Consider the following 18765-nt stretch of genomic DNA (forward strand, 5'->3'; position numbering starts at 1 on the left):
GCTCTGAGTGCTTACGAAAAGAGCATTTCAGGTGATGGGACAAAAACATGGCCGTGTTCACCTTCTGCTCTGATTCTCATTTGCTGTTGTCTTAAGTGGGCCTGCTGAGGCCCAGAAAGGTGACCCCGAGGTGGGAAGAATGCTTCTTCCTTTTTTCTGGTATCCTACGAGGATTAATTGAGTTCAAGAGAGGGGATATAATGAAGTCTTCTAATGTTTTGTTAGAAGGAGGTGACAAGTATCACCACAGCCCTGCAGCTTTTCAGTGCAGGGAAGGGACGGGACAGGCTGCCGACGTGCGCGGTGCCCCAAGGGCTGGAAGGGCCATACTGTGGAAGGAACGCCAGGGGGCAGCTCCGGGCTCTAATGTGAGCCAGACGTGGGTTCAGGTTTTCCTCGTTTTTTTCTTAGATTGCAATGTCACTCATCGGACACATGGCTGAGAAGAGCTGTCTGTTCTGTCCTATATAAAAAAGGCAATGATATTCTGCTAAGGAGTCACTCTTCCTTAGATTAAAACATTAGTTTTGTGTTCCTCCAATTCATATACGAAAGCCTTTAGATTGAGAGGCAGTTATTTCTTAATTCTTAGACCAAGAAATCTCTTCTAGATCTAATAATTCTGTCATTAACATAAAATGACTGTAATTCAACTGTTCATTACTTTGTGCAAGGAAAGCCAGAATATCTGAAATCTGAAACATCCTCAATATTATTTTGAAGAATAATATTCATATTTATTTATTTGTCATCAAATTTGCCAAGGGATCAGATTTGAATTTTACCTCATTTTACAGTTGCTCACCCTTTGGTGCGAGCACCGAAAGCAATGGAATGTGCAAAAGAATAGGCAAAAGGAGGGTGACCCACAAAAGGAATAATCATTTCTCAAACGATAAGAGGGTAGATTATGTAAAGATTCAAAAGCTCAGGTCTACGTGACAGCATTTGGCAGCAGAGCGTGGGTAAGAGATCATGACCTTCTATTAGATCAACACAAGTATGCAGTCGGGAAGTAGGCCCCAAAAGAACTGAAACCTAGAAATGTTGCTTTTTTAAGTGTCAATTCAGAATCTACCTCCTCTAGGAATTCTTCTATCTTAATCCAGTCTACCCTGTCCTATACAGAAAGCGTCTATGTGGTACAGATAAACACGGGGTCGTATTTACAGCAGGGAAGAATAATTAGCTAATTGACTAAGTGATCACTTCACACTTTTATATTTGTAGATTGATCAAAGGAATCAATACACCACAGTATTTACTGAGCCTTGTTCTCTGATACATATAACATAAAGATCCTATGAAATCCAATGTACTTCTAAGATGTAAATATACTTTCATTTATTAATCATAACCAAAGAAAAACTTATCTTAGTTTATGAATAAAACAATAAATAAAGTTGATGAAATTTGCTAATAATTCTTCCTTGCTATAAACAGTAGCTTTGATCATGTTAAACAGAAACTCCATACATAATTGTCACTGTGCTGATACTCTCAGCAAACAAAGGGTAAGAAACCATGCTTTCTTATTTTGAACCTCACACTAAAAAGATGTATTATAAATACTAATTCAAGTCACTTACTAAATTCGATCTCTTCTTCTGCTCTCTAATAACTCAAGTTATTCTGCATTGCCTTTAGTTATGATGAAATTCATTATCTAAAAAAACTAGGTATAGAAATATCACTCAGAGCTAGGTTCCAGCAATCTATAAAAAGTTATTTTTTTTCAATGGAGGTTTATACTTAGTGATTGATACAAATCTCATTTAATTGATGGGAACATTCCAATGAATACTAAATCTCACAGCATTTTTGTCTTCTCTGTAAGACCTAGAACATTACTGCTCATTAAATACTTTAAAATCTGTCAAATAGCTTTTAATATCTGGCAGAGGGAACATGGCTTTAATGGACAACTATGTGCTGACAATCAACAAAAATGCATGCATATTTCATAGCATTACTATTATACACCCTCAAAGTTTTAATAGCATAGCAACATCTATCAGTGAAGATTACTATGGAGGAGAGAAAAGCAAAGAACTACATTAAGTATTCCTTTGCCAATAGCACGAGTCTTTCGATTTTCTGGTCTTTGGTTTGGGGAGGAAGAGAGACTGAAGCCAGTGTCCCAGGAGGCTAGGGTCATATGTCCCCTGCAAGCGAAGGTCTGAGCCTGTCATGGGAGCAGCACAGTGACAGTTGAGCCCATCTGCATTGATGGTGTTCAGTTCTCGAAGATATCCTATTTAACATATTCTAAGGGTAATCTCTCAGGTGTTGGCATCCAAGAGAACCCAAACCAAGGAATTAAAAACAGATGCCCCCGCAGAAAAATAACATTCAAGTAAAATGTATGTACCTAATTCTGTTTATTACCGAGAAGTTACTATAAACTTGGGTAAATTCAATCTTTTTTTTTCTTGCAGTTCTTCCACAGAAAGGCTGGGAAATTGCAGTACAGGAATGGATCCTGAGCCCTCTCCGCCTGCCCAGCCAGAAGTGGTCAGAGCTGTTGGTTGGAGTCAACCAAATGAGGTGACACTCCTATACCAGAGATTCCATTACTAAACGTTTGCTTGAAATCCTGGGTTTGGGTTCAAACTGGTTCCTGCCCACATTACCTCATTAGAGAAAACTGTCATGTAGAGGTTTCACTTTCTAATGATTTTCCAATCAAACTGCCTACTGTTCTGAGCACACCCATTCTGGACCTCTGGCCTCCTAAATTACTTGAAAGTTGACGAATAAAAGCTTTTGGGGAGTGGAAACTGAGAGTCCAGGAAAGGTGACAAGAGAAGGAGCTAAAGGGAGGAGGTATGGCTACCAACAGGGCTCCTGTGTCCAGATTACTCAATAATTTCCTCATGAGCAAGCTGGTCACTGAGGGCTACGTCTGCTCCAGGGCCAGGACTGGCAGGTGTGAGTATCCAGACTGAGAAAGTTAGGAACAAGTGTCGGTTGGGCATTTTTTCTTGGGCTTTCTTCAGGTCTTACTGGTCTCAGTTTAGGAGACTGAGGAATATTAGCACTGGGGTTTGGGGGATCACAGGCTCCTGGGCTCGGGTACAGGGCTGCAAATGCTGTCCTCAATGGACTTCTTTTAATGCTGCCTTTCAGTCACCAACAGGAATTACCAACTCTATCCCAAAACTAGTATGATGCATTAAATAATTTAGCTAACCCCTTCTGATAAAAGTGGGAAGGTGGGTAGGGGGAGGGAAGAGCATTTTGATCCTCTTTGCAAAGACACCATTGGCAACTAAAACACTGAGTCCTTTGCAATATACTCTCTCCCTAAATGTAGCCTGCGCATAACAACCTTACTGCACACATTTGAAATCTCTCCTATTTGTGGGAGAAAGACTCAGAATTCCAAGTTTTGTTTTTTAAATCAAAATGAATTTATGCTGCTGTGGAACTGACCTCCCTGCAGATGGCTTCAGGTGAGTCGCAGAAAACTTATATTAAGTAAACCAAACTGTGACTGTGCTACAGAAGAAAACACAAAATTGTTGCAAAAAGCGTTTGTCGAAATAAACTAAAATAATAAAATTCCCAAGTCCCAGTTAAATTTCCATCTTCCTGTATAACTGTGGGTGGCTTCGTAGAGGCCAGGGAATCACAGAAGAAGAATGAATGAAGCCGCACTGTCCTGGTCTCTAGTTTCTCCCAATTAGTTTTGCTTCATTCGGACTACTGCAAGTTTAATTTTTATTCCTACAATTGGATAGTTGCACATTTAAAAACATATCCTCTGGTTTGCTCTCCTGCATGTATTCAACGTCTGAATTGAAATGAGTTTTCTTGGTCTCGTTAAGTATAACAGACCTCTCTCCACAGGACAACCATCACCACCAAAAGCCAGTTGTCCACTTGATTTTGGGAAATTGACTTTCTAGTGCATGTGTGCACATATGCCCACAGGCACAATTTTTTAAATCAACAGAGACAGCAGAAAGGCGCCCAAAGAGGGAGCCTTATTTCTAAGTCGCCAGGATGACAGCACCTTGCACGGTTTGGATTTGGGTGGAGTATCACCGAGGCAGGAATCGCAGGTGTGGAGAAATTTCAGGAGAACTAGCTGATATTCTTCTAGCATCGTGGCTGGTTGTTGACAGTGTTAGAATCGGGGACCATATAGCATGGGCGGAGGGGTTGGGGGTAAGGAGGGAAGCTTTGCTATTAGACAGAGGCTGCCAGTCCTTATGGGACTGGGCTGAGAACGACAAGGTGCAATAAGAGGAATCAGAACAGAAAGAAAAGCAGTTCTTTCCCCAGGGCCGTGCCAAATCCGGCTCCATCCCCAATTCCAGGCCTGCCATCCTGTCTGCAAGCCCCCTCTCAGCTGCGGTCTCCAGTGACTCCACGGTCACAGTCCCCACCTGGCTGATGGCCCTACACAGCACTCGCCCTGCCTGCGGCCTCTGCTTTTCAGTGGATCTCTGGGTTACAATTCCCCTTCTTTGCACCTGGTGATTCTCCCTATTCCATCAACAGCCCAGAAAGCCGCCCCAAGTGCTACAGGTAAGCCAGGCCACATGAGAAGAGCTGATGGGAACATGTTCTGCGATGGCATGTCATTGGGGGTGGGGCCAATATTAATGTGATGAGGCAGCTTCACGCAGCTCCTCTCGCACGGGCAGGTGCGGGGAGAGAGTGGAGGATCGAACGGCAGCTGCATCACAGAGTTCGTGTTTGAATGCTCTTTCCACCACGTGATCAGTTCTAGCATGCTGAAACAGTCTCCCTTGGCATGCAGAAGGATCAGCTGCTCTTAGTAGCTTACCCTCATCCCTTCAAATCGTGATAAGGCTCTTAAGGGTCTCAGAGCTCTTAGGGTCCTAAGGGACTTTATGGCACCTAGTTCCGAGTAGCCCAGGGCATTAGCTACAAGGCTGACTAAAGAGACCTACACGGAAACAGAAGAGAAAAAAACAAAAAAGGAAACAAAACAAAACAAAAAACAAGAAAGAAAAAAAAAGAAAACAGAGGTGCCAGAGTGTTAGAACAGAGCCCCTAGCACTGATTGTCCAGGTGGGGCCCCCCAGGGAGAGGAAGTGGGTAACACCAGCTGCCCTACTTCAACTTGGACTCAAACGACCTGGAAGGAAAGGTGGTTGAGAGGCAGAAGAAAAAACACAAAGGGAAGAGGAAATCGAGAGAAGGCGGCAGACGTACAAACAAGTTGGAAAAGGGAGGAGGCTGACGGGAGAGGGAGAAAATGAGGAAGTTCCATTGGAAGGAGAGGAGCCTGAACAGATGACAAAAACCTTACCCTCGCCCTTTACAGTCTCTGCAGGTCCCAGAAGTTCCCATTAAATTAAGCCAGACAAATTTAATGGTACCTATGAAAAAGAATACAGATAAATACACACACTCCACTCAAGTGGCCCCCTCCTCAGCTCACTCACCAGGGATTTCCACAAGGGGCACGCTCTCTTACTCCTGGGTGACAAGAAACCATTGTTTGGGAATTTGGTGAGTCACTACATCAACAAAGGAAACGTCCGGTAAGTACCACAGCTGACTTTGCATTTCCCACACGGACAAGAGCCACACTGAGACTTCTTGACAGAATTTTGACTCCATGAGAACTCACTTAAGTAATTCTTCTATTTCTCACTTTTAACGATAATAATCCTTCTACTTTTTAACTAACCCAACTCCTTCACGTTAACTCCACCGCTGAGAACTTGGGTGAGTCTGGACAATTGTATCCATACTCCTTCTTATAGTCCCCATTCTTTCTATCCAGAGCAGCCCAGAATGGCCTCAGGTCGGTCCTTTCCATGACAATCTTTTATTTTCTCATCACTAGAATAACAGCTGGAAGGATTCTTGGAAGAATTTTTAAAATCTTGTTTGTTTTACAGATGAGGAAACTGAGTCCCATATATAAGACCCATACACCCAGTATGCGAGAATTTGCCCAGTGTCTCATCAGCAGCTCTGGAGCCACAACCGAGATCTACACTCCTGATTCCCAGGCCAGAGGTCTTTCTTCCATGGACAGACCACCTTCCCCACTGGCAGCATAGATGACAATATCCCAGTAGAGGATTACAGGTATCTGAATAATCCAGAGTCAAATATATTGTACACTGAGAAGAATTCTGCAGGTCTCTAGGCCTAGACTCATGGTCGAATGCTTTCCTGCTCTTCCAGAGGCAAACTCACCTGTTCTGCCAGAGGCCTCAGAGCAGTTACCATGATGACCCCTTCACACTGGATACTAACTACACCTAGGACTATGCCTGACCTGAGAGCTGAAAACACTTTTAATCGGGCTTTGGGTTTCTTAGAGCAGTCGTTCCCTTATTCTGGGATAGGTTAAGTTGTTCCTTATCTAGAACACAGAAGAAGCACCAATCAATCGTTGTCCTTTCATCCATCATTATCAGTAAGAATCTACCTGGAGATACCTTTTGCCTACTACTGCCAAGTACAGCTAACCCTTAAACACAAGGCATCGAAAATTGCCAGATTCTTAGTGAGACCTTAATGGATACATCTGAAGGTAAGCTATCTCATCCCAAACAAGTACCTGAGTTCTAAATTCCCAGGATCAGCGTTGTGCTGTGAAACTATGCCAGGTAAAGACTGCAGAAAACCAAGCTTTGAGTGGCTATAGGCCCCAAACAAAGCAAGAAGACCCCCAGCTCTTTGGGGGTGGTCCCTGGTGAGGGTGATTTGTCTGATAACAAATAGGCCTACAGGGGGCAGGAGGAGGAGGGAGTTGGCTCTAAACACTGTTGAGATAATCTGCGCTTGATTGAGCAACCTGGCCAAGATCTCCCAAGACGGGGGTCAATAGGATCCTATCTGGGTTACTCCTTCATAGTCGAGGACTTTCTTACAATCCTCTGAGCCTCCGTGTTAAACTCGCACTGGAGATAATCAGAACACGGCTTAATGTATACTTTAAGGAAAAAATCAAACCTGAACAAGACAAAGGAGTTGGGAATTCAAAATTCAGGGTATCCATGGCTGCAGGCACAGAAAAAAGAAGACACCGGGTGACTTTTTCAAAATGATGTGAACATGTTCAAAGGGAATGTCTCCAGAAGTCTGAACTTAGGAGGAGGTGCGTGGTCTCTGCAAGTTCCCAGCCCTGGAATCGAGATGCTGGAACCTCTGGATATAATGGGGCAAATTTCCCTGGGGGAAAAGATGACAAAATTCTTTTACAGGACAGGCCCTCCAGTGCAGCCAAGGACCTGAGCAAAATAAAATGTTGTCTCTGTTAGGGAACTCATATGGCTTATAAATAAAGAGAATTAACCTTAGAAGTTGCCTGGATTAGTCCATGATTCTAAAAAGTACTCTTCGCAGCTTTAAGGGGCCATAAGGAAGAATGAAAATTCATTAGAGAAACAGACGTGGTGCTGAATAACAGATTCAGACCTCAGATGACGTGGAGGAAATGGTAGGACGAGTCTCTCAGAGATGGTGCTAAATTAGAACCTAAAGTTTACACTGCTGGACGTTCTGAAACGCCAAGGGACTAGACATGTTACCCAAAAGGACAGCGAGAACTCTGACAGTTCCAGCTGTCCAGATGTCATTCTAAGCCTTATTCTCCACCCACAACTCAATAAGTGGCAATCAGTGTAGCCAGGTTTGGACTGGGGGGACTGTCCCTACTTAGCACACTCTACTTCTGCCGTGGTTATTTGTGTGTGTGTCATCTTTGCAGGCCCTTAGAGAGAAGTGCCCGTGTGTTACTCTCTGTCTCTCCCACAACACCTGGCAGCAGGCTCTGCAAACTGTGGGTGCTCAATAAACATTTGATATGTGAAGCCTAAGTGAACTGTTCTGTCTGTGAGAAGTCAGTAGAAGGGGGTGCCCTGGGAGAGCCTTGTTCCCAGAATGCTGGATTACCACCAGCCTGGAGTCAGGCCAGAGCAGCCCTGCAAGCTAGTGTAAGCCCCCCAGGTGCTGGGCATGGCTGCCTGGCCTCTGTGACTCCCTATAGCTTCTGGAACAATTCTACACAGAGGATGGTGTTTGATTTATATTTGTTTACTGATAGCTGGTACAGAGCTGTTCTCAGGAGCTACTGTCAGGCCCCATGGCAATGTAAGAATCCAGCAACTCTCAAAAGCTGGAGGGATTTATGGATTATTGTTAGCTGGCTACATGCTTCTTATTTCCCTGCCACCTAGTATAAAAAGTGATAAACATATTTGCAAACAAAATGGTGACGTGTGGGACTGTTAATGCTTTTAGCGGCTTATTGGGTACCAGAGGGATGTGGGATACCTGATCGCTATCCTTGAATTCTAGGATTACTCAACTCAGAGAGAAGAGGAAGACAGGGGTTCAGGTTAGGGTGGACAGTGGAGGCAAAAGCCAGGGCGGGGGGAGACTTGTTACAAATCACAGCTTCTCTGGGGCCACTGGGAGTGTGGCCGTGGATGTATCTGTCTGAGTTGTTGGAAGGTCCAGAAGATGAAGGGCTGTTAGGACTCCCACAGGTATCCCACCTGACTCTAAGTGGGCCTGAGGAATCAGTCAAATGAAGACTCTATGGCCCTCCCCGTTCTCCACAAAGAGAGCTGGCCCAGCGTCCCTTCAGTGCTCTGAGCCTCATCCCAAGCCCATTTCTTAATTCTTAGAACTCAAGTCTCCATTTGTGGGAGGTAGAAGCCCTTCTATCACAGGGAGCTATCAACAGTTGCTGAAGGGAGTGCTGAGACCTGCTAGGAAGGTCTCAGGCTGGCATCATCTGGGGGATACCCATTTGTTTTACTTTAAGGGCAGAGGGTGACCTCCTCACCTCATTTAGGTGTCTTGCTTTTTGAAATGCAGAATGCAAATGGGAGCACAGTGACAGCTCTTGGAAAGAGTCATTAACCTGGGAAGCTGCAGACCCCTTGTTGGGAAAGGAATGCATTTGTAGAGCAGGTATCATTGCTGCTGCAGTGTGCTGGGCTCCTGTTATCTGAGGACGAGATTTCCATGCTGCTCTAGTCTAGATCCTAGAAGCATTCTATAGGTCGTTTACCCACAGCCAACCAAACCTATATTCTAAATGTATCAACCCAGCCTCCAAACGGCTCTACTTTCTTGGCACTTCTCAACTCTCAATAGGAATTGAATTCTCCATAGACCCTGGTCCTGCAATTCCCATTCACCCTCTCTCTCAAATGCTGATTTGGCTGGAAGAAAAAAGCTTTAGTTATGACATAGAATGAGAGACAGTCATCATGGTTAGAAAAGCCAACAAGGAATAAATGCTGTTAGGGTGAGCAATAGTTATAGATGATGCAGCTTCCACCTGAAAAATAACACGGGATGTTATGGTCATCAAGCCTTGGAGATGGTCTTGGAACCTGGAGGAAAAAAGGGTTTTCTTAAGTTTGATTATCACCGTGGAAATGGCAATGTGTGGGAAGAGGGGGCTTTCTTTTGGTGTGAGCTCCCCCTCTCCTGATAGGCTGACCTGCTCAGACCAGTCTGGTATGAAGACTTGAGTTGGATGGGAGCAGACTTGAGTCCATGGGAACTCAAGTCAGCAGGAGAGTCTACGAGACCCCCCCCCCCCCCCCGGGTCCCAGCAGCATCCACCTCATTCTCTCACTCCTCTCCTGGCAACAGAAACAGGACATCCTGCTGGTTTGGGACAAGAACCTTCCTGTTCCCAGCCTAATAACCTCTCAAGAGGTTGGACACCATTCCACTTCCCATTCCTACTCTCGGAATCCTTTAAGCCAAACCAGCAGGGTCAAGAGCTGGTTGGTTAGTCCCAGGAGCAAAGGCAGGGACTTCAGAGCCCCCTTCCCAGAGTTAAAACCTGACTTCTCTGAAAGGAATCTGACCCAGAGCTACATCTTATCTTACACCCTGAGCCCCTGGCCACTCCAGCCATCAGAGGAAGAAAAATCCCTTTTTTTTGTTTTCCTGCTAGAAAGGGGGGGAAGTAGAAAGCGGGACACGTACGGCCACGATGAGGAAGTCCAGCCAGCACCAGGCGTTGGTGAAGAACTTGACGAAGCCGTAGGCCGTCCACTTGAGCAGCATCTCCAGGATGAAGATATAGGTGAAGACTTTGTCAGCGTACTCCAGGATGGTACGAATGGTCTTCCTCTGCTCAATGTAGATGTCCTCGAAGGCCTGAAAGAGAGGCAGCAGCGGCCTGTAATGCCTGAAGGCAGATGAGCAACACCGCCTGTGGTGGCCTCGCGTTAGCTGCCTTCGTCTTTCACTTCACTCCCCTGCTATACATGGCTTTCTTTTTTTTTTAAGCAGTTTTGTTGAGAAATACCATACAATTCAGTGATTTAAAGTGTACAATTCAATAGCTGTTAGTACATTCAGAATTGTGCATCCATCACCACCGTCAATTTTAGAATATTTTCATTACCCCGAAAAGAAAGCCCCCATCCTCTAGCTGTCATTCTCTAGTCTGTCTCCCCCCAGTCTTAGGCAACCACGAATCTACTTTGCACCTGTACCGATTTGTCTATTCTGGACATTTCATACAAATGAGATCATGCAACGTGTGGCGCTTTGTGACTGGCTTCTTTAATTCAGCATAATATTTTCAAAGTCCGTCCACGTTGCAACACACATCAGTACGTAATTTCTTTTTATTGATGAATAATAGTCCAACGTATGGCTAGACCACATTTTGCTTATCCTTTCTCAGTTGATGGACATTTGTGTTGTTTCTACTTTCTGGCTATTGTGACTAGTGCTGCTCTGAACATTTGTGTACAAGTTTTTATGCGGACGTGTTTTCATTTCTCTAGGGTATACATCTAGGAATGCAATCGCTGGATCATATGGTAACTCTATGTTTCATTTTTTGAGGAACTGCCAGACTGTTTTCCAAAGTGGTTGCTCCATCTTACATTCCCACCAGCAGTATATGAGGGTTCCAATTTCTCCACTGCCTTGCCAATATTGTATATGTTTATATGACAAATTTCTTTCTCCTTGCAGCCCCTGACATTATAGATACAGGTGGAGGGTCACAGGGCTGGGAGACGCTCAGGTGAAAACAATCTTCCTACTACTTTCTTTCTCTGCAATTCCTGAAAGAGAGAATTCCCTGATACGAAGCTAGGAGCATTCCCATGTGCAGAGGGGTGGACTGTGCACGTGTGGTTCTAAGAGGAGAGAATTCCTAAAGTGTAAAAAAAAAACCTGAAAGAGAAAACAAGTCCCCTGGCAGGCAAGGGGAGGTGGCTGCTCTGAACAGCCCCAGAAGGAAGGACAGGGCTGCTTGCAGGCTCATCTTCTCCAACGGAGGCACATGTACAGCAGGTGCCCCAGTTTCATCACTGGGCAGTGGGGACAGAGGTCGTGAGTCCACAGTCCTTCTCAGGGTCTTGGGACAAATAAACCCCTCTGCTCAGTGGAAACAGCAAAACCTTCCATGTTGTTTCCCCTGAACTCCATTTGGAGAAATCCATTCTATAACCCAACATATGTGAGACGCCTGAGACCAGTCTTCGTGTCACTGGAGGCTCTAATCCCCTCCCTCTGCAGTCTCATCACAACTATCTTCTAGTCTTTTCTTGGGCATTTTAGCTGTGGCTTCACTTTGCTCTTCTGAAGTCTCATGCCAACTCATAGACTGAGCCAAGTGTCCGGGTTTAATCAATTATGACAAATAAAAATTGTCAAAAGTGAGCAGTAAAGAAAGAACGTTAAAGACATTTATTTCGCTACTGCTGTTTTTTTTGTGGAGATGGGAAAGAGAGGAATAAAAGGACGGGGCATGTTCTCTGTTGTATCAGGTTTCTGTTTACTAGATTTGAAGAATAAGGATACAACGATAATAAAACACCTTTCTGCGATCACTGGCCTGAGTCTGAGCCTCCCTTTTCTCGAGGGCAGAGACCAGGCTGTCATGTGGGTGCCTCCACAGTGCCCCAGGAAGCAGAGTGGTTGCCCATGGACGCAGTAAATGACTCGGGAGGGCAGGCCAGTGGCTCCCCTTCACTCAGAGCAAGGACACCAAGCCACCATTGTTTTGCCTCGTGCTCTAGTGCTGACACTTTCCTGCATGGACCCGGTCCTCCATATCCGTGGGCTCCTCTTACCACATATTTCTGCCTGTCTCAGTTTCTCTTAGTCTCCTACCTCACACATGTGCAATGCCTCTCAAGTCACTGGTGAGACCTGGAGCACTGAATGTGGGGCTTCTCCCATGTTATTTTTCTGCTTCTAGATTCAGCTTTGATTCCACCTATATGAATGTGCCCACCTTCTTTACAAACATTTCAAAATTCTGCATGCTTCACCTTTCCCTTAATCGAAAGGAAGGAAACGTGTAGTGTCTCGAGTCCCGCTGTCCTCAAATTTAGTGAAACTAGCAAGCAGCTCCCTCACCCAGACCCTGTCTGGTCTCCTCAGTTACAATCCAGCAGGAAGTGAAAGCGAAAGCCAAGGTACTTCGTCCTGGCAGGGGAGGAGCCTGTGTGTTCAGTGCCCGGGACGCCTCATAGACTGATGTGCTCTTACGACCACGTGGATACAAATAACCCTGCACCACAGACCTGACTCTCTAAATATTTGCTAATGCCACGGTTTCTCCAAGTCCAGCAGGGTGTGAGGGGAGAGTGCGTGGAGGAACACCACCTCCCCCTCCCTTGGGCCACCGAAAAGTAAAAGAGCAAGAGATTTGGGGTAGTAGGTGAGAAAGTTTATCTTAGGAAGCTGCTTAGAATGGGGCAAACCCAACTGTGATGACACTTGGTCATTTGCATTCTCATCCTGATGAAAAGGGGGTTTTAGGCTTAAAAGGGATCGTGCTGAGTCTAAAGAAGATCAGGATGAGGACAAGTGTGGGCTCTAATCCTAAAGGCTCAAAACACCAGCCCAAAGCCCTTCCATAGACCCTTATCCTTCAGTCCACAGCCAATCAGTGTCTCCCAGAAACTGGTCTTGGGCCCCATGCAGTCTTTCCCACTTGTTCCTCTAAATCCTTCCCCAGCCAATCCCTCATCAGATTCTCCCCTGGGCCTCACCAGGGCGCCACTGCTGAGCAGAATCATGAAGATGATGAAGGTCTCAAACCAATTGTGCTCCACAATGAGGAAGCAGGTTTTCCGCAGGATCCACCAAGACTTGCCTAGCCCTTCTTCAATGTTGACCTGGCAGCACTTGAATCGCTGGACACAACCTGGCACCAGCGGGAGAGGCAGGTCAGACCGCGGGACGTGCCCACCCGGCCCTGCCCTGTCCTCCATCTCCCAGGCCCCACCTGGCGCTGCCCCACCACACAGCTGGGAGGACAGTGGCTGCCTCAGAACGTCTGACTCAGAAATGGAGAGGGCGGTAGGCTGAGACTATGCTGCAAGGCTACCAGGCCCTCTGGTAGGGAAGATGTCCTCTAAAGAAGCAGTGAGGGAGGAGAAAGGGGTATCAGGAGGCGACACAGCCGTGACAGAATAGGCCTTCCTAATGGAAGTTTCTATAGGCTGATGCCAAGAGAAAGTGGACAAAGTTTGAGAATAGCTACACCAGTGACAACAATATCAGCTCCCCTCAAAATGATGAGGTGGGGGACAAAGTTCTTGAAGACAGCCACTGAACCGCCGCCCTCTCCTCCAACCACTAGCCCTGGCAGAAGTCTGTCTGGAAGCAGGGCAGGTACGATGTGCCCCCCCCGCCTCGCTTTGCCCCCTCGCACCTTCTGTGAAGCAGGCGTCTGGGTCTAAGTATTCCTCAGGCTGTTCCACAGGGACTTCCTCTACTTCTGGTTTGATATCGATGGTGCTTCCTTCAGAGGAGCTGGTATCATCCAGTTTCTAGACACGCAAGAAAAAGAGAGATGAAGCGACTGCAGCAGCGCGTCCACTCCGCTCTGACTCCTCTGCCCCGGTACGGATGATGTGCCAGCTATACTTCTTGTCTGCAATTCTATTACAAACTCACCATCATCCAGCTCACGGCAAGCAAACAAGTGCTACAGGGCTTTCGCAACTGCTGTCAGGATGGGGTGTGACATTAAAACCCATTCACAGATGACAGTGATCCACACTAAACCAAACGAGGCGATGGGCTGGTCCCAGGGACACAGATCAAACAGATTAATGGCAGCGAAGTACTTGAGGGCATACTCCAGCCTCTGACCTAGATGACCTAGCTGTGATGGAGATCTATCCAGGAACACCTCAGGAATCTAGGGCACCTGGGGAAGGCCTAGAGTGACAACAAGGGGGTCACTCAGTTGGCTACTCCAGGATCTCGCTACCAAGCCCATGGCTGAACCACTCCCTGGAGCTGACAGCCCTGTCTGTTCTCACACAGGCTCCAGGTTGGCTTCTTACATCTTTGCTGCCTTCAGGATCCGATTCGCTGCTAACGTCCTCTGTGTTGACGTTCTCAAAATCGGACTCGCCGACAGCAATGGGCACCCGCACAGTCAGGTTGGGGTTGTTGATGAAGGACATGTGGTCCTCGTCAATGATGTACTTCTCCACGCTGCTGCCAATGCCGCTGGTGGTGCCGTTGCCATTCTTCTGGAAGTCCCCGTTCCGGTGGATGTCTGCCGCGGTGTGGTTGGCGATGCAGCTGGCCTTCTTGTCATACAGCTCGTCCAGAGGCTTCACCTCATCGGCCTCGCGCTGTTTGAAGTGGGCCTGCATGAAGGCGCGCACTTTCACTTTGGTCCAAGCCACACCCTTCTTGATACGGATCACTGAGATCTGCAGGTTGTTCATTTCCCCATCATCGTCCGTGGCTGCCAGGTTGTCTGCACTGAACGAGCTCAGGAGCAAGGCCAGGAACAGGTTCAGCACCTGTACCAGCAGCATTAGAAGAAAGGAGAGTGAGTGGAGGACGGCAGTAGGTAAGCTGTCCCCTACACTAGGAAACTGGCAGCCCACAGACTTAGCGACAGACTCAAGGATTTCTATAGTGTTTTGTTTGGCCCACAGTGGTTTAAATGCTCCTGTTATTAGGTGAGCATTTTGTTTGATTTTTGGTTGTAATACAAGGAGTTTAGCAGCTCTTCTCTTGGTTCTTGTATATTGTATCTATAGATCTGTCTCTCTCTCTCTCTATCTACATTCCAAAATATATTACCTTTTCTATAATCAGAAAAAGCAAAGGCTCTATTCGTTTTGGAAGATAATCCCCCCAAAATAAAACAAAAAATGTGGATATGGATTATAGGGGGGATCAAAGAGAGTACAGATGCCATGTGTTCATGAGCAGTGGCTGCCTGGGGGGACCCATGCTAGGAACACATTAGGCCTAGAGAGCCATACTTTCCCACAACAAATCAAAAAGGTAGAACTGAAACACATTTCATGTCATCTTATTCCAAAAATTAATTTTCTTTGTTTTCTTAACATTTATCAAAATAAAAGAGATGTAGCAAGACAGTGATGGTGACTTTTGTGTTCTGTTTTATAGCTAAGTGTTAAGCCAGCAGATACAAGCTTTCTTTCTCTCTCTCTTTCTGTTTTCTTACTTTACCACACTGGGCATTAAGATTAATTTATTTTTATTAACTGACTTTTGAAAAATGGGAAAGGTGTTCACTTCGTGATTTACACTTGGCCCTTACTTTGTCACACTTCTAAAGATGAATAAGGAATCTATTTTAGGTGGAGATAATAGTATGTGCAGAGTGGGAGGGACTGAAACAATACATGAACTCTATGTATTTGGATTATCTGGGACACTGAAAAATAAATATGTCGGTAAAGTGGGGGTGAACTGGGGAAGGCTTTTCGAAGGCCCGGCTGACGGACTTGGGTTTTATTTATGTGGAACTACTCTTGGTTCTTGAGGAAAGGAATCACCGATGATTACAGAGATTTGAGGAAGCCATTCCTACAGAAGAGGGGCTAGGAGTTAGGAGGCTATCACTTGCATGTGAGTTGATAAGGGTCTCAATTAGGCCATTTAATCTCAAACCTTAGCATGCGTCAGAATCTCCTTGTTATCACGTATTTCCTTGGCTTCCCCAGAGAGATTCTGATTCAGTACATCTGGTGTAGGGCCTGGGACTTAGCATTTTTTAATGAGTAAACCTGGGGTGATTGTAATGCAGTGGTCTTTAGACCACATTTTTAGAAATAGTTATAGAAGTAGAAAGGAAGAGGCAGATCTTAGAAATACTACAAAGAATGATGTACATACAGAATAACTATGAAGAAAGATGTATGAAAGACAGCAGACATTTACTGGGAGAGGAGAGAGAAGAGTCAGAAAAGAGTTACATTTACAGATTCCTAGACACTAGGTGAGCAGAAGGACTGAGCAAAGGGGAACCTGGAAAGGTGTCATCAAGAGCAGAAACAATAGGTGCCTTTGTCATGTGCTCAGGTAGCTATAGACAGTCATGGGGAGATGTCCTTGAGAGAACTGAGAATAGGAGACTAGAGAAAGGGTGGCAAGTCAGGGCTGATAAATGTCGATCCTATTATGTACCATTAGGCAATAGCTGTATTCATTGAAGGAGTGTCAAGACTAGAGGGAGTAGGACTGAGAGAAAGGTGGCTGGGAATGGAGAGAGAGATTACAAAAACCCAAAACATTATTGTGTCTATTTTTCATAGGTCAAATGAAAGAAGAGGGTGGCTGGCCATAGCTGGTTCAGAGGCTGGTGAGTGGGAACCCACTCCTGGTCAACTTCTCTACGGCAGAAAAGAGAAGAGAACTAATTAATGTGGAGGAGCTTACAAGGGATCAGCTGAGGCTGCCGTCTTCCAGCCCTCCTTGCTCTACACTTGCAAGTGGGATTTTCCCTCATTTGAAAGATGGGTACTTCCCATGCACTTTAGTGTGCGTGTCAATCATCTGGGGGTCTCATTAAAAATGCAGATTTTGATTCAGTAGTTCTGGGGTGGGGTCTAAGATTCTGTATTTCTAACAGTCTCGAGTCATCTCACTGCTGGTAGTTCTCAGTTCACACTCCAAAAACAGGGTGGAAAATCTCTGTTGGTGAATGTTCTATATTCAGAGGCAGAAAATAGCAGGAGGACAGATCAGAGTGAAGCAAGAAAGTGATTTGTCATTTACACAAATTATATAAAAGCTAAGATAGTTTGGTCATGGCTCCCAATGGAGGGCAACTTTGCCCCCTAGGGGACAGCTGGCAACGTCTGGAAGCATTTTTGCTGTCACAACTTGGGGTGGGGGCACTACTGGCCAGTGGAGATAGAGGCCAGGGATGTTGCTTCATATCCTACAACGCACAGGACAGTCCCACAACCAACAATTACCTCGCCCCAAACGTCAACAGTGTCAAGGTTGAGAAATTCTAGTTTAGACGAAGGAAACTTTTGTAGTAGAAAGAGACAGAGTTTGAAGCCTAGGATCTAATACAAGCCCTGACATTTACCAGCTGTGGGACTTTAAGAAAGCCCCTTATCTTTGCTGAGTTCATTTCCATAACTATGAAAAAGTGCTGGCAGGTTGTGGGGCTTATGATTCAGAAGGTTCCTGTAAATAGCAGTCGCCTTTCCTTTATCTGTACCTTAGGGTCCTTGGCTGGAGAAAGAATAAAAACCAACACAGACATGGAAGGCAGTAGAAGGACTAAGCAGGCTGGGCCTCTGGGCCAAGCGTAAGATGTTCGGGGCAAAGAACAGAGAGACCCACACGTCGGCACTCACCACGAGGTTGCCGATGACCATGACCATCATGAAGACAATGAGGCACATGGCCTGGCCGGCCACCTCCATGCAGTCCCACATGGTCTCGATCCACTCGCCACACAGCACCCGGAAGACAATGAGGAAGGAATGGAAGAAGTCGTGCATGTGCCAGCGAGGGAGCTCACAGTCCACGTTGATCTTGCACACACACTCTTTGTAGCTCTTTCCAAAGAGCTGCATGCCCACCACGGCGAAGATGAAGACGATAATGGCCAGCACCAGGGTCAGGTTGCCCAGGGCACCCACGGAATTGCCAATGATCTTGATCAGCATGTTCAGGGTGGGCCAGGATTTGGCCAGTTTGAAGACTCGGAGCTAAGGGGGCAAAAAGCAAAAAAACAAAACAAAAACACAACAAACAAAAACCACATGATACTCTAGCCATTTTCTCAGCACAGGGCTAATATAAAAACATAGATCATTAGTAAGAGCAGCTTAAATTTATTGAGCAACCAGAATTTTCTAACAGTCTTAGACTAAAATGGGAGAAACTGAGGCACAAATAAAGGAAAACTGATTAATTTCATGGTAAGTGAAAGATTTAGACCCATGAATACTGCCTTTCGTCCCCTGTATTAGTCCCTGGGTCAATCTACTTAAAACCAAGCCATACATGAACATATCCTTTTTCTATTGATTTTACCTTGACTTCTCAAGGGACATATCAAGAAAAATGAGATTTATAGTGAACCAAAAGATCAGTACGTAAGGACAGTAACAATAACTCATCTGTCTCCTTAAAACAGCATTTAAAAATTCTAAATCTTTTTGCTTCCCAATAATAATCAATGGCTGATATGAAACTTTGTGATATGCTTGGAATAACTTGAAGGGAAAGAAAAACTCCTAAGAGAAGGGGTGGTTCCATATATGTCAAACATCTTATGAAAAGGAACTATATTGATATTAACTCAGAGGACAGCACTTTAAGTATCTGTCAAGCATTAAATTTCTACATTCTATATTCATTCACATGAATGATGACAAGGTCTTGGCCAACAGCCTGAAGGTGATATGCACAAAGCCCAGGGATGGAATGATAATAATCAGATTATCATCAGATGTCATAAGTTACCAACTAATTAACAACTAAAGATAATAGGAATTTTGGTAGAAACAACAGCAC

At 45.4% G+C, this 18765-nt stretch overlaps 1 protein-coding gene across 4 annotated transcripts in view; it reads right to left on the reverse strand.

Annotated features, from left to right (window-relative positions):
- SCN8A (sodium voltage-gated channel alpha subunit 8) overlaps window positions 1-18765 on the reverse strand; it is a 117283-nt gene that overhangs the window by 17615 nt on the left and 80903 nt on the right. For 2 of the 4 annotated variants that reach the window (XM_074325668.1, XM_074325666.1), the window contains 6 exons: window positions 17598-17954; window positions 14298-14768; window positions 13658-13775; window positions 12993-13147; window positions 9955-10128; window positions 4799-4921 (listed from right to left, as the gene is read on the reverse strand). In XM_074325668.1, coding sequence (XP_074181769.1) covers window positions 4799-4921; window positions 9955-10128; window positions 12993-13147; window positions 13658-13775; window positions 14298-14768; window positions 17598-17954 — 1398 coding nt within the window. The remainder of the gene's footprint in view (window positions 1-4798; window positions 4922-9954; window positions 10129-12992; window positions 13148-13657; window positions 13776-14297; window positions 14769-17597; window positions 17955-18765) is intronic. The other 2 variants (XM_074325669.1, XM_074325667.1) reach the window with 1 other exon arrangement.

The sequence above is a fragment of the Rhinolophus sinicus genome, linkage group LG02 (assembly GCF_036562045.2).
Source record: "Rhinolophus sinicus isolate RSC01 linkage group LG02, ASM3656204v1, whole genome shotgun sequence".
NCBI classification, from domain to species: domain Eukaryota; kingdom Metazoa; phylum Chordata; class Mammalia; order Chiroptera; family Rhinolophidae; genus Rhinolophus; species Rhinolophus sinicus.